This window comes from Osmerus mordax, chromosome 27 (assembly GCF_038355195.1).
Source record: "Osmerus mordax isolate fOsmMor3 chromosome 27, fOsmMor3.pri, whole genome shotgun sequence".
NCBI lineage: Eukaryota > Metazoa > Chordata > Actinopteri > Osmeriformes > Osmeridae > Osmerus > Osmerus mordax.
In genome coordinates, this window is record NC_090076.1 from 3,600,940 (window position 1) to 3,614,843 (window position 13,904).

Sequence of the window (13,904 nt, forward strand, 5' to 3'; positions counted from 1 at the left end):
GTTTCAAGATAGTTACACTCTACGTTCTGAGTTACCACTTTTTTGTTGACTTAAAATGTACAATTAAGACTGTTGTTCAATTGTGTAAACCATTATTATTATAATTCTGGGAATGAACGACCATAGCATTTTAGAAATCTTAAGACCAAAATTGTTCTTTTTGACTTCCGTTGAAGGCAATGAGACGCACTGATTTTGTCGTGTTGCCAATTGATGAACAAATAGAGACTTGTGTACTGAGATCGGGGTGTGTGTTTGAGTTTGTGCTCGGTGGAGGCAGATTATAGAGTGGGTGAGTGTTGGAGCTTCACTCGGGTGCAGCTGGTATCCAGGCTCTTTCTTTTTCTGTTGGTATGCTGACTTCTGGTAATCCCAGCCCAGGCCAGTCACTGTTTAATTCAGTCATCAGGAGTTTCTGTCTCCCCACCCGCCCCTCATGTGCTGTACTTGTGCACATGGATGGATTTCTGCTCAAAGATGGCAACAAAATGGATGCACGTGTGTAACGTACCGCCATATCTTTACAGTATATTTCCACTACACTAAATTTGTGTCACCATCCATCCATCCATCATCTTCCGCTTATCCGGGGGTCGGGTCGCGGGGGCAGCAACCTAAGCAGGGAGGCCTAGACTTCCCTCTCCCCGGCCACTTCCACCAGCTCGTCCTGGGGGACCCCGAGGCGTTCCCAGGCCAGTCGAGAGACATAGTCCCTCCAGCGTGTCCTGGGTCTTCCCCGGGGGCCTCTTCCCAGTGGGACGTGCCCAGAACACCTCACCAGGGAGGCGTCCAGGAGGCATCCTTATCAGATGCCCGAGCCACCTCAACTGGCCCCTCTCGACGCGGAGGAGCAGCGGTTCTACTCTGAGCCCCTCCCGGATGACCGAGTTTCTCACCCTATCTCTAAGGGAGAGGCCGGATACCCTGCGGAGAAAACTCATTTTGGCTGCTTGTATTCGCGATCTCGTTCTTTCGGTCACTACCCACAGTTCGTGACCATAGGTGAGGGTAGGAACGTAGATCGACTGGTAAATAGAGAGCTTCGCCTTTCGACTCAGCTCCTTCTTCACCACGACGGACCGATGCAGAGCCCGCATCACTGCGGATGCCGCACCGATCCATCCTTCCCTCACAAGAATTTGTGTCACGGTCTGGTAAAAAGGGGACGTTGTCGGCAGAGGTCATTTCTCAGTTTTTTACAGATTGAAAGTGAATTGTGAAAGTGCAGATTGTAAGCTTTCAATTTGTGTCCTACATTGAAAACTGAAAATAATTACGCGGATCTGAATGTTGCTAAACCTTAGAAAGCTCTAGCCAAGATATTCGTATTAAAAGATTTTAGACCTTTTCAGACCTCGAGAGGTGTGATTGTTTTGCGTTAATCATTAGAAGCATTGAGCGCTGGTTATTTCACTGCAGTGAAAAAAAGAAAACAATATTCGCACAGGTTCCTGCTTTCTTGACTTATCCTAGATGTGTGTTTTATCACCCAGTATTTTTGTACTGACTACATTGCACTGTACCTGGCCCAATTATGGTTCAAGTTGTGTTAAGTTGTTGGTACAAATTGCATCTTCCGAAAACAGCTTGAAAGATGTACTCACAGTTTACCAGGTCAAACAAATAAAAATTCATCCTGTGCGCAATGCCGATGATCCTATTCAATCTATTTAGTCCATGTATGTAGGCTAAAACAAACGTATGACAAAAATGTATGCCGAACGTGCAGAATGCATGCTTGAAAATACTTGTGAAACTTTACATTTAAGGGTAATTTACTCAGACCAAATCTGCCGATTCACTACTTGATGAGGAGGGGGGATGGGATCGTACTTTGTACAGAGTGTCCTTGAGCAAGGCACTTCACCCTACTTTCCTCGGGGAGAATGTCCCTGTACTTACTGTAAGTCGCTCTGGATAAGAGTGTCTGCTAAATGACTAAATGTAATATGTGCTGTCTTTATCTGAGTTTGCAAAGTAGCCTTGTTTTACGGTTGATTGTGTGACTATTGTGAGCCATGTTTTGCAAGGGTGAGAGGAAGAGGTGGCAGGAGGTATATTGGGGTTCATGTTTGATATGTCTGATACTAACAGTATTGTTTTTTGCACTTGTACGGTATGAAAAATGGGATTCATCATATTGTAACTTAGTGAACTAAATACTCCATTCCTCAATCCTAATTTTTTTTGTCTCTTTTTTTTGGGGGGGGGGGACAAAACAAATTTGGCTGTACACATCTGACTTATTCCAAAAAATACAGAGCAATAGTCAACCAAGGTTTTATAATAAAGATTGAATCGTATAGATTCAATTCCAATAATATATTTTATGTTTAAGGTGCCTCGTTTATTATGCACACCTAAGGGAATTATTATTGTTTAAAACCTGCAGATATGTTTTGGTTTTACATTTATTTTAAAGTTAATCATACTTTTTATTTTGAAGCATGGCATACAGATGAGCGTTCATCTAATAATAGCTTGTCTCCTGGTAACTGGCATATTAAAGGCAGGGTAGGTAGGGTTTTTGAGAAGCACTTTTTTGTCATATTTACTGAAATAAAGTTCACACCTGATAGCAATCAATTGATTAAATGCTCTGGGCATAAAATGAAATAAATCCAATATCTAATTCACCTGTGGGTTTTTTCTTTCCAGAAAAAGTTCGTGAGATTCAGGAGAAACTTGAAGCTTTCATTGAAGCTCTTCACAAGGAGAAATAGAACTGCAGGTATTTAATGCTGAAAAATATGATTATTATTACTAACCAGTACTAAATTAATGTTTGTCACACCATCAATATTATCAATTTTATGATCTGTCAATTCTCATTAATTGCAGAACCCATGGACGAGAAACTACAAATCACAGCTTGAAGATGCACTGATCTAATGCAACAAAATCCACCCTTACTTGTAATTACTGCCCTCCACCTTCTCATATGCCATATCCACAAACGTCTGATTTGAATGCCCATGGCTTATCTTACAAACTTAGTTAATTCTCTTGTCTCGTTATTTATTTTTTCAAGCTCTCCAGAAAAGAATTAACACTGAATTGAACTGAGTGGATTGAAGCCCTTGGCCAAGCAATCTAGTGTGACTAGCATGGCAGGCTCCAAGGAGACTGTCTCTCCCCCATGTCCCCTTCAGTGCGAAACATCCCCTTGATGTGTTCACCATACATCTACCAAAAGATGTTGAAACTCAAACCCCGGAGGGGAAAACAGACAAAATTACGTGCCACTTCTTTCTTTTCCTCCCTCACTTCTAATAAATGAGAATTATGCTGTACAGGCTGCTCTTCCCACATCATTTTCACTGGTGTGTGTGTTGGGATATGTGTGCATGTTTGTTAGTATGTGTGTGCGTGTGTGTAATGTGTGCAGGTGTGTATCACATTTATAACTTCCTGTGCCCATAGGATTCCATCTCACTGAATCACCGAATCACATATCTGGCATACTTCAGATCACTTTGATCATCTAATGGCCGCACTTTCCAGCACTTATTTCCTGGTTGCAAATAGAGCACATTGCCCAAGTGTTTAATTCTACAATATACATCAACTTGGAAAATAGTTCCAATGATTTCTCATTTTTCAAATTGGTGATATATTGTTTTGGATGGAAACACGTCACATAGACTTAATGTAAGATTGTTTTTATTTAGCACCAGTAGAAATGGTTACTGTGTACTAATGTATTGCTGTACATTATTTAACCCGTACAGATTTCACTTCATGGATTATATACACAACCTCTAAATTATGTAAATTTGTACCAGTGAATCCATTAATTCCCACACTAAGATTGTATGTCCTATTCTGCTGTAGCACATTCGATTTGAAAGACGTCTAACACTGAAATAGGTGTAAGAGCCTTACTTGTACTCTTTCCACTATAGTGTGGTTTTGCCTTCAATATCTTGTGTGTTTCAAGAGTCTGTATGACATTTAATTTCAGGAGGCTTTAGATCTCTATACAACCTTCTATTGAACGATAATTGAGTTGCATTTTGAACCGTTTGATCAAATTATGGGAGAAGACTGGTTTCTCATGGGGTTCTCTGAGGACATAGTGTTTTTCCTGGAAGGAAAGAAAGGCGTTAAACGTGACATCAGCACACATGCTTCTTTATACTCATGGACTTCTCTCCATGTGGCCTACTTTTTTTCTCTCTCTCCCTCACATGCTCTCATTTCCTCTTGCCAATCGACTCTGATCAAGTGGTCAGTCAGGTAAAAATGTTTCCCACTCCTTGTTTATACATACTTTTCTCTGCCCATCTTCACCCTCTCTTTATACTTTCCCCTAGCTGTTGCTATTTCTATAGTCAGTGACAAAAAAAGGTTAGACATTAACTTTGTCCATTGTCCACTAGTTTAATGCCTGTATGACAGTATATCCATTGGTGGGTGAAACCTATATTGCTCTAGAATGTTATAAAATGTTATGTTTGCATGATGTGACACATAAGATATGCTTTATTTATTCATTTTGATTGTGTGTAAAAGAAAACAATTCTAAATAAGATTAATGTCATTAAAATTTCGTTTTTCAAGAGTGTTTCTCATTGTTTAATGCCTGATGTAAAAGCAAGGAACAGCAGCAAACTACAAGCTAAAGTCAGAATGGACAAAGGTGTAATCTGTCATCTTCGGTTGATGTAGTAAAAGGGCATTATTAAAGTTACCTTTTGAGTGGCTCTAACTCAAAAGGTAACCAATAGCATATAGCCAAAAAGTCAAACACATCAAGCCACTTCTAAAATATAAAGAGAAGAGCATTAAGAATATGAATATTTGGTTGTTTTATCAAGGTACAGTGAGAGATGGGATACAAATAACATTCTGTTATATGTGTAATTCAATTGTGCTCACTAAGATATATTGCTGGTACAGTCCACGTAGGATCTGTGTGCTGTTCCATACTGTATGTTTCCCTGGAGAGGCCTTTGCTCCAGGTCGGACTAAACGGCCTCCATGCCCAGAACCCTCTAGGGTGCTCTTCCAGGTGAACAGTCTTGATAATGGGGCATGCTGGGGGGTAAATCGGGCATAGACAGCAGGGGAGGTGGCAAGACTGATTAATAACATACTGTAGGGCGAAAAGGTCATCCACTCCTGGGCAATTGTCTTTCACATGGGATTGCTTGTTACTCTACCAACAGACGGTACCTCCACCAAGGGTCACTGGTGGTGGGGGGAGGTTGCAAATTCTTGTCTTGCTTGTTTCGGGCATCTAAGAGGCATAGCTCTTTATTCCATACATACATAAACACACACGACTTCCTTTAAATTGCTGTTTTTACATTGAGGGTGCTTTCATATTCAGTTTGAAAAAAAATCAAAAAAGCCTTTAACCTTTTGAAAAGACATGAACCTAATGTATTTTTACAGGGTCTCAAAAGGCAGGCAATAAGTCAACCTCCAACCTGTCTTTGTGCCATCAGATCATCACGTTCAGAATAGGAGGGAGGGCCGGACATATGCAACTATTAGCATCTCCAAAGGCAGTCACGTTGACGAATAGCAGGCCTCACAATGGCACACAGGCTCAGTTCGTGTTTTGCTCCTATTATGGTACTGTCACAAAGGCAGCTAAGGCCTGGCAAAGACCTGTCAAATTTGCCACTGCAACAGAGGCTCACAAAGCACCATTTCTCTGCTTCCAGAAAGACCAGGCTTGTTCTTTTTTCAGAATCCCCCCTTTTCTCTCTTCCATCCCCCATGGTCTGATGGTAGAAATTGTGTGTCTGATGTGTGGAGTATTAGGGTGGGTTTAACCAGTACATGTATACCTTGCAAAAAGGAGATACCTATTTGTTGTTGACTTTTGTTTGACGGCTTGTGGAGCTAGCCTTTATTTTGGGGTTTGTGTTGGAGAAATTGATGGAGAGACTGTGACAGTCTGGAACACAGTTACAACTAGGCCTTTACTTCAACAGGCACTCTGGATGGCAAACCTTTGACATGGCACCTTCAATTGTTGTTGAGCGAATTCATCCTCATTTTCAAACAAGTTCTTGAAATGAAGGCCTCTTGAAGATTGATACGTAGCAGAACAAGGTTAAAGGTCTGTGATTAAATGGGATTTGTTTAAATTCTTTTAATAAAATGTTTTATGTACTGTAACATTGGAAATCAGTATATGTGTACTTGTCCTTCAGTGACTACACAGCCAAAAAAAAGTGTATTGAAATTTTAAGGTATGAAAGACATACTGTAAATATGATTAATATATTATCAAATTGTTTCCCTGTGAGGCAAACTGACACTGAAATTATCAGAGGATTGTGGAAGCAACAGGCTTCATTCTTTATGTCCAGCCTAAAGACCTAGACTGTCCCTGGGGCGCTGTGCTTTCTACCCAGAGAAGAAAAGATGTCACAATTGCCTATTGTGCTCATTATGTCTGAGGCATCTTCACATAGCCTGAGGGGTCCATTCAAAGCTAAATTAGATCCAAGCTGAATTGGCAAAGTCACAGATGTCAGTGAATGTCCCTATATACTGATCAACCCCCTTTTTTTACTCAAACAAACATATACACACAACCAAACACTATTCTAGAGGTATCTACAAAGGAAGCACCCTATGGGAGGGAGTCTGTGTGCGTGTGTCCCTCTTTTTAAGAGATTGCGTTAAATCACAGTGTCGGCAGGGCAAGTACCGGCATTTCCCACCATTCAGACTTGGGTAGGCCCCAAAAAATTCTAAAATTCTCACAGCAGGGAGGGCCATAAATGAATAAACATTTGTGTCTGAAATTGAGCCGTTTAATGGATTCCTGATTGCAAGCCTATATGTTTGCTCTAACCCTCTTAGAACACTGTTGTTTGCTCTCGCATTGGGTTGCTCCATGCATAAAACAGGAGCCTGTCTCATTATTTCATTCTTCCTTGAAAAGAACCCTGACACTAACTGTTCATATGCAATAACTGGATACCCCTGTCCAATCAAACACTCCCAGAAACGGACCAGCGAAATACATTGAAACAGGAAGGGATACAAACAAAACAGAGACAAAGAAAGATGAGAAGGAGGGAGAGCGCTATAGTCTACTATCACAGGCACAGATGAGGACTTTTATGTGCAGATGAGGTTGTCATGGAAAACAGATCACCACATAAAATCTTTCTGAAGCGAGGATAAGTTAGAAAGAGAGGGAAAAGAGAAAGGTTAGGAGCCTCGATTACAAGCAGGACCAGTGGTTTTGCATGCACTTAAAGGGATTATTTGGCTATTCATGGCAACTAAGGCGCAAGCAGGTGAGGTCTGGGCTCATCCTTTAGGTAAACAGCTCTGGGAATGGCGGGGTTGCCAGGTTTCAAAGCTTGGTTGCCGGGGCGAAAGTGTATCTGTCCACAAAGGCTACATCAGGGTGGCTTATCCCTTTCCCTGTGGAGCTATAGTGACTGGAGGCTAGCACTTGTCCCGGGAGGGTGGATACTGAGTACCCAACTTTCACTGCTTTGAATGTCAGTGTGGCCACACCAAAAAGGGTCTGGTGCCATTACTTGACTGTCCAGAATGGTATCTTAGCAGGCCCTAAAACTAAATGCAAACAGAGGGGGGACTTGGGTATGAATGAGCCAGCATGCTAGCCTGGTCAGGCTGACATAGAATAGCTGCATTGACAAGTGTTAAAGTGACTTTGAGATGACAGCTTAGAAGTTGAAGCAATCAGTGTCAAACAGTCTTTGTGTGTCTTAGGAGCGACTGAGTTGATTTAGATTCATGTATTATTTGGTTGATTGTGAGTAAATACACTACTTTGTATTTTATGTGAGAATGTAATAAAAATTTAAAGTATTGTATATTCATACAACACATTGTGATTTACGATGCATCTGGGTCAGCTCTGGGACACTGCCCCCCCCCCCCACCACCACCTTCTTATCAGTGCTGTGTCTTTGCCCCTCTCTTTCTCTACTGTTCCTCTCACTCCTTGCTAGGTCAATGGTCAGTTTATTCACCTGCCTTTAACCATGACCAGACATGTGCTGCTTGTGAAAGACCCTAGGTTGTCTTTCCAACCCCCCCCCCCCCCTCCCTCTTCCTCCTATGCCCTCTGTTCCTGGCCCTCACCCCAGCCTCGATACACCCCCTCTCTGGTAAGGGCATCCGATATTGAGGCAGTGTCCTGGGGCAGACTCTTGATGTGTTTGACAGTTGCTAGTGAACTGCTTTGTTCCTGTCCTCCAGGTCTGGAGGATGGCCCACCTCTCTAAAGCCTGCCTTCTATGTGTGAGTGTGTGTGTGTGTGTGTGTGTGTGTGTACACTGTGTGCACACGAGTATTCTCCAAGTGTGTGTTTGTCTATTGTCCTTGTGTGGGCGTGTGTGTGAGGTTTTGTGTGTATCCCTCATTGCTGTGTTCCAGTGCTAAGGAATGTTTGCTCTGACAATACTGAACAACTGTAGCCAGTCTTCCTTCCTCTCCAGCCTTAAGAAGACACTTGGAGGGCAGGAGTCAACCCTTTCTCTGCCAGACGTGTTCTTTCCTTTACGAGGTGAAAGGTAAATAAGTGTGGCTTTCATAGGTGGATTGTTCCTAGGGTGCAGCCCTGACTGTCATTGTTCAAACAGGACCATCCTCACAACATATTCCCTATGACTCTTACAAGAGGAAAATTTAGATTTAGAAGATTCTGTTTAGATTTTTACATATAAATAGACATGAATTAATCAGTTTGATTAAATGATTTTGTATTTGCCCTGTGTGAGAGACCTCAGAGTAGCCCTCCAGTTACTATAGATAAGATGCTGTAGAATTACCATTACATATCTAGGCATCTTGTTTTCAACGGGTTAATCCACTGAATCAGTAATTTACCATATACAGATCTCTCACTCTCTCTTTCCTTCTCTGTCTCCGTCACACAAACACATTTACACACCTTATCCTCTTTAGAATGAGATCCTAACCTACTGTACTGTGAGGAGTTGTAGACAGAAACAGAAGACAGAAGTTTGTCTGCAAGCTATATGTTGTGGACCTCTTGATTGTGCTACACACTCCACTCCTCAAACACACACAATCACCAGAGATTCTACCTTATTTTTCATACCCTGTGTGTGTTTGAGGGGAGACTATTTTGTGATGGACATAGACATCACAAAATAGTCTCCCCTCAAACGCGCAAACACCAACAGACACAAAATTATGCTGAGGTCTCCAGGGACCAATTAAGAGCTTGCCTACATGCCCAGGGCAGTACGACACCCCTCATCTTCACTTCCAACAACTCCCTTCCAAATCCCTCACTGCCCCTATTCCCCTGTCTGCTCCTGACCCCTGACACACGACCCCAGTGCTGAATCAGAACACACAGTAGCGTTAGAACAAGACACCCAAAGCCATTCCTGCTCCCCTACCTCACAAACACACACACACACACAGCGCAGTGCATAGCTGTTCGTACTGGTTAATATGAAGGGCAGTGAGGTTCAGATATAGGTTTGGAAACCTTAACCATCCCAATCGAACATATCCTCAACCAACCCCCACAACAGACACAACACAAACAGAACAGGTTAGGGATTTGTCATTGATGAAGTTCAATAAAGTATAAAAACCAGACTGCTGCATATGGTTAGTGAGAAACAGTTAAATATGGAATGAGGAAGACTTAAGGATGGCAAACATTTACAATTGGCATTGACATTGATTCAACTTTTGTCTACTATTACGTTATTTAGCCTACAAACTATCTGCAAAAAACTGAACTGAGACGTTTTAATTTGTAAAAAGAAATTCTGCTCCCTGAGACAATTACAGCAAAGCACTCTTTAACCCTCGTGCTGCCTTCGGGTCACATGACCCAAAGGTTCATAACGAACCATCGTTGTGTTTACCCAATTTTACCCAATACAAAAACATATAAAAATAATTTTCTTTTAACCTTCGCAATGTGGGGGGTTTGAGACAGCCCAACGGTTAAAAGAAAATGCTTCACTTTGTTTTTGTATGCGGTAAAGTTGTCGCAATACGACGGTGGGTCACAATGACTGATGGGTCAGAACGACCCGAAGATAACACAAGGGTTAATTCTAAGATACAAATTTAAGTTGTTGCATTATGTTGGTCAGAGTATCAGGACATTAAAGAGACCAGCCCAGTGGTGTAGATGGGGAGAGTTGAATAAGGCCAGGCTTACAAAGCTAAGCCCAGCCTGAAAGAGTATAGGTAAAGCAGGGAGGCAGGGTAGTGAGGGATCATCCCTGCTGTAACACTGCCCATCCAACAAAGACGCAGGGAACAAGGGAGGGTCTGGTGGTCCGGCGCCATTCTCTGTCCAGGTCTCCATGCCAACACACACACAAACACACACAATCATACACTCCCACAACCTCCTACACACATATGAAGGCTACTGAGGGTCCAGAGCCCTCTGCCCCCTGTCATCCCACCCATATTCTAATCTGCTGGATTAGATCCTGCAATGCTTTGTGGACTGATGTGTCCCAAACAAGGCAGCAAGTCAAAGGTCACCCTGGACTGACCATGGCCCCCGGTGGCCCTGGTGACAGGGCTTTCCCTATGGCACTCTTGGGGGCCTACATGGGCCCCCAGCCCAGCAGTGCTCAGTTACTCTCCTCATATCTGTGTGGCAGGTCCAGTATCTCATCAGATGGTCTGGAGATATGGGTGGCTTTGGGTGGCTTTGTCCTGTCAAGCGATAGACGCTGAATAGAGGGGCCACGATGAGGTCAGACTGATCGTAGTGCTCTGCTGCCTTTGAAATGCTATTGATACACCCAGACCCCTCACTGCTCCCTTCCCTGCCCTAACCTGACCACTGGACGAAACCCCTCCATGTTGTTCACCAGAACATTGTTCTCTAATCTACCAGATGTATCTATCTATATAAAGATAGAGAAATGAAAGGATATTTATACAAATATAGATAGATATGTAGATGGACATGTACATACCATTCCCAGAAGGCAATCGGAGCCTTGTGTGAATACACTGGTTACATTGGCATGTTCTGATTGAACATGTACAAGTATTGCAAGGTGAAGTGTTCCCATAGTCCTTACAAAGAGAGAGAAATTTCCTCACCGGTTCACACAGAATTCAACTACGTGTGATAGACACACATTAATCGTTAATTAAAAGTAGCTGCCGCTAATGGCAATGTCTTTAGCCTCTACTCAGAAATCAGCCACACCTGACAATACATTTTAAGTTTGTTTCACTGCCAAGCTATTTTCATAAAGTGAACACATACTAATCACATTATAGCAAAACAAATCATTTGAGTTTCCTGAAGAGATTAAGTTCTCTGGGTGCAAGCAGGCAGCATCCGGGACAGTTTGTCAAACACATTCCTGAGGGAGAGAGCCGGACATTATAAACAAAGCAGTGGTGAACCAGAATATTCTGCGTTGATATGCTTACCGTATTTCTATTTTTTGTTGACATCAAATATGTAGAGTGTGGTTATGTGGGTCATGGGGGTCAGATGGCTGAGTGGTAAGGGAGTCGGGCTATTTATCAGAAGGTTGCCGGTTCGATTCCCGGCCGGGCCCTTACAACTACTTGCCTCGGGGAGAATGTCCCTGTACTTACTGTAAGTCACTCTGGATAAGAGCATCTGCTAAATGTAATGTATGTGCTGGGTCTGAAGACTGACATTAAAACTTTGTCAAAATTGTGAACAACAAAAAGACAACCTCTTTCTATCCTCCCTCACCTTCTTCCTCCATCAATTTCCCTTCCTAGCTACCTCCCTCCCATACATCATCCCTCACTCCCCTACTTCTTTCTTCATACATAATAGCTACAGACACTCTCCCAGTGCTTCACATTGTTGACAGGAAATGGCCAGTGTGGCAGCATCCAGTCTGACCAGAGCCCTTCTGTTACCTCAGAGTGTTCCCCCTAATGAAGCCTGCACTGCCAGTCGTGTTGTCTCCCGGAAGCACAGAGGACGAGACCCAGATGTCTCGGTGCTGGCACCTCACAAGCTAATAGGCCTGGCTTCTCTCCTGTCCTTTCCGCTTTCATACTGCCCACAGAACCAAGAGAAGCAATTAAATTCAATTGGAGGTTTGCTAGGGACTCAGCCCCTTGGGGCCAACTGGACTGGACATTTATTTGTGGTCTGACCTAGTTGCTGGTTCTGATAAATAGGTTTGGGGGGAGAAAGCCACCGGAGGTCATTAATCTACAATGCGATCAGGACAACCTTGCACGGTCAATTCTAATTAATTGGCCATTTACTCTAACGTAAGCTGGAGGTGCCAAGGAAAAAAAAAATTATGGTCCTTTGTTGATCCATAATTTGATCCTCACCGGCACTAATATGAGAAACCCAAAAAAGCGCTAGAAATATTCAAACACCTTATAGTGGTAAAAAACACCTCTTCAGTGCTTAACCCTTGTGTTATCTTCGGGTCATTGTGTCCCACTGTCGTATTGCGACAACTTTACCGCATACAAAAACAAAGTGAAGCATTTTCTTTTAACTGTTGGGCTGTCTCAGACCCCCAACATTGCGAAGGTTAAAAGAAAATTATTTTTATTTGTTTTTGTATTGGGTAAAATTGGGTAAACACAACGATGGTTCGTTATGAACCTTTGGGTCATGTGACCCGAAGGCAGCACAAGGGTTAAGAAACAAATCCCAGTTTGTGACTTTTGGTATAACAGGATAACTGAATAACAAGTTCCGGGACCAAACTAGTTATTTCTCCAGACCTCTTACTGTATTTAGAATATGCAGATAAATAAAATGATTGGAACTATAAAGATACTGTTGAGGAAAAGTATGAGGTTAAACTACTTCTCACGACACCGTCTCAAATCAAGAAGCAATGAGTATCTCTCTTGTTGTCGTCATTTGGGCTGTTCAGTCTTGGCTGAGCTTGTGTAAACACTCTTCCAGATGGAAATAGACTCATTGACTTGGGCTGATAACAACCTTATCTTGACTGGGCCTTCCTCTCCATGGACAAGGCTTAGTCTATCAGGTATGGATAGATGGAAGGGTGGAAAGAAGAAATGTTGGGAGGACTTAAAGGCCAAGGGCACAAACTATCCTCATCTTACTCTTATCAGTGAACCCACTCTTTTTTCAGTGCTCCCAGTGCTCATGCTGAATCTCTGCTAGGACACAAAAGAAACCGTAGTCACAGTAGGCCTCACAACGATGGGCTCATTGAACCAGCGTCATCATCACACATACAGACACACACAGTGTGTCTCATTATTGTCTCACTGTTTCATTCCTCACTACTCACACACACTAACCAACACACCACACACAAACACATACCCGTATGCACACACACTGAGGCCTTATTTGAAACTAAATAACCATCCAGGGAGAATACCCAGCCCTCCAAAGCTCATCCTTGCCCTGTGGATAAGCACAATAGATGACATAGAAGAGACTGCACATTCATGTTATAAAGTTTTTTTAAAAGTTGGCTATACTTGGTCTGTAGAGTTGTAGTACATAGATTACATGTAATCAGAGAGTGAGGGAGTCAGATGGCTGAGCGGTTAGTAAATCGGGCTATTAATCAGAAGGTTGCCGGTTCAATTCCAGGCCGTTTTTTGCTGCTATTGAATGATCCATTTTAAAAAGCAAGCCGTGGTTGAGCAGATGGACTCTGGCCCAGGTGACCTGTTCTGGTCCCTCTCAGTCAGTGGTCAGACGTCCAGGCCCTAGTTAGCCTCTCTGAATGCATGCTCATCCCCCTACACACCCCACAGGACACCCCAGACCAGCCAGCTCCAGGACCAACCCAAACAAAAGGTACAGGCAAAGGGGTCACAGCTCTGTGACAACCATCCTTGCAGCAGGCTCCAACCGTGCCCCCCAACACTCCACCCCCCACTGCAGGCTCCCCGCTGTGAGCAGGCCATCGGGTCTCCTGGAGGGTCAT

The 13,904-nt window shown here is 43.0% G+C and overlaps 1 protein-coding gene and 1 long non-coding RNA gene across 7 annotated transcripts in view; one reads left to right on the forward strand and one right to left on the reverse strand.

Moving 5' to 3' along the window:
• opa1 (OPA1 mitochondrial dynamin like GTPase) overlaps positions 1–4,564 on the forward strand; it is a 91,860-nt gene extending 87,296 nt beyond the window's left edge. For all 6 annotated transcript variants that reach the window (XM_067230560.1, XM_067230562.1, XM_067230563.1 and 3 more), the window contains 2 exons: positions 2,659–2,731; positions 2,842–4,564. In XM_067230560.1, coding sequence (XP_067086661.1) covers positions 2,659–2,731; positions 2,842–2,876 — 108 coding nt within the window. In that variant the 3' untranslated portion in view covers positions 2,877–4,564. The remainder of the gene's footprint in view (positions 1–2,658; positions 2,732–2,841) is intronic.
• The window catches only part of LOC136936898 (uncharacterized), a 330,204-nt gene that overhangs the window by 249,352 nt on the left and 66,948 nt on the right, over positions 1–13,904 (reverse strand). Inside the window, exon 2 of the long non-coding RNA XR_010875199.1 lies at positions 9,800–10,055. This is a non-coding gene — a long non-coding RNA (uncharacterized lncRNA). The remainder of the gene's footprint in view (positions 1–9,799; positions 10,056–13,904) is intronic.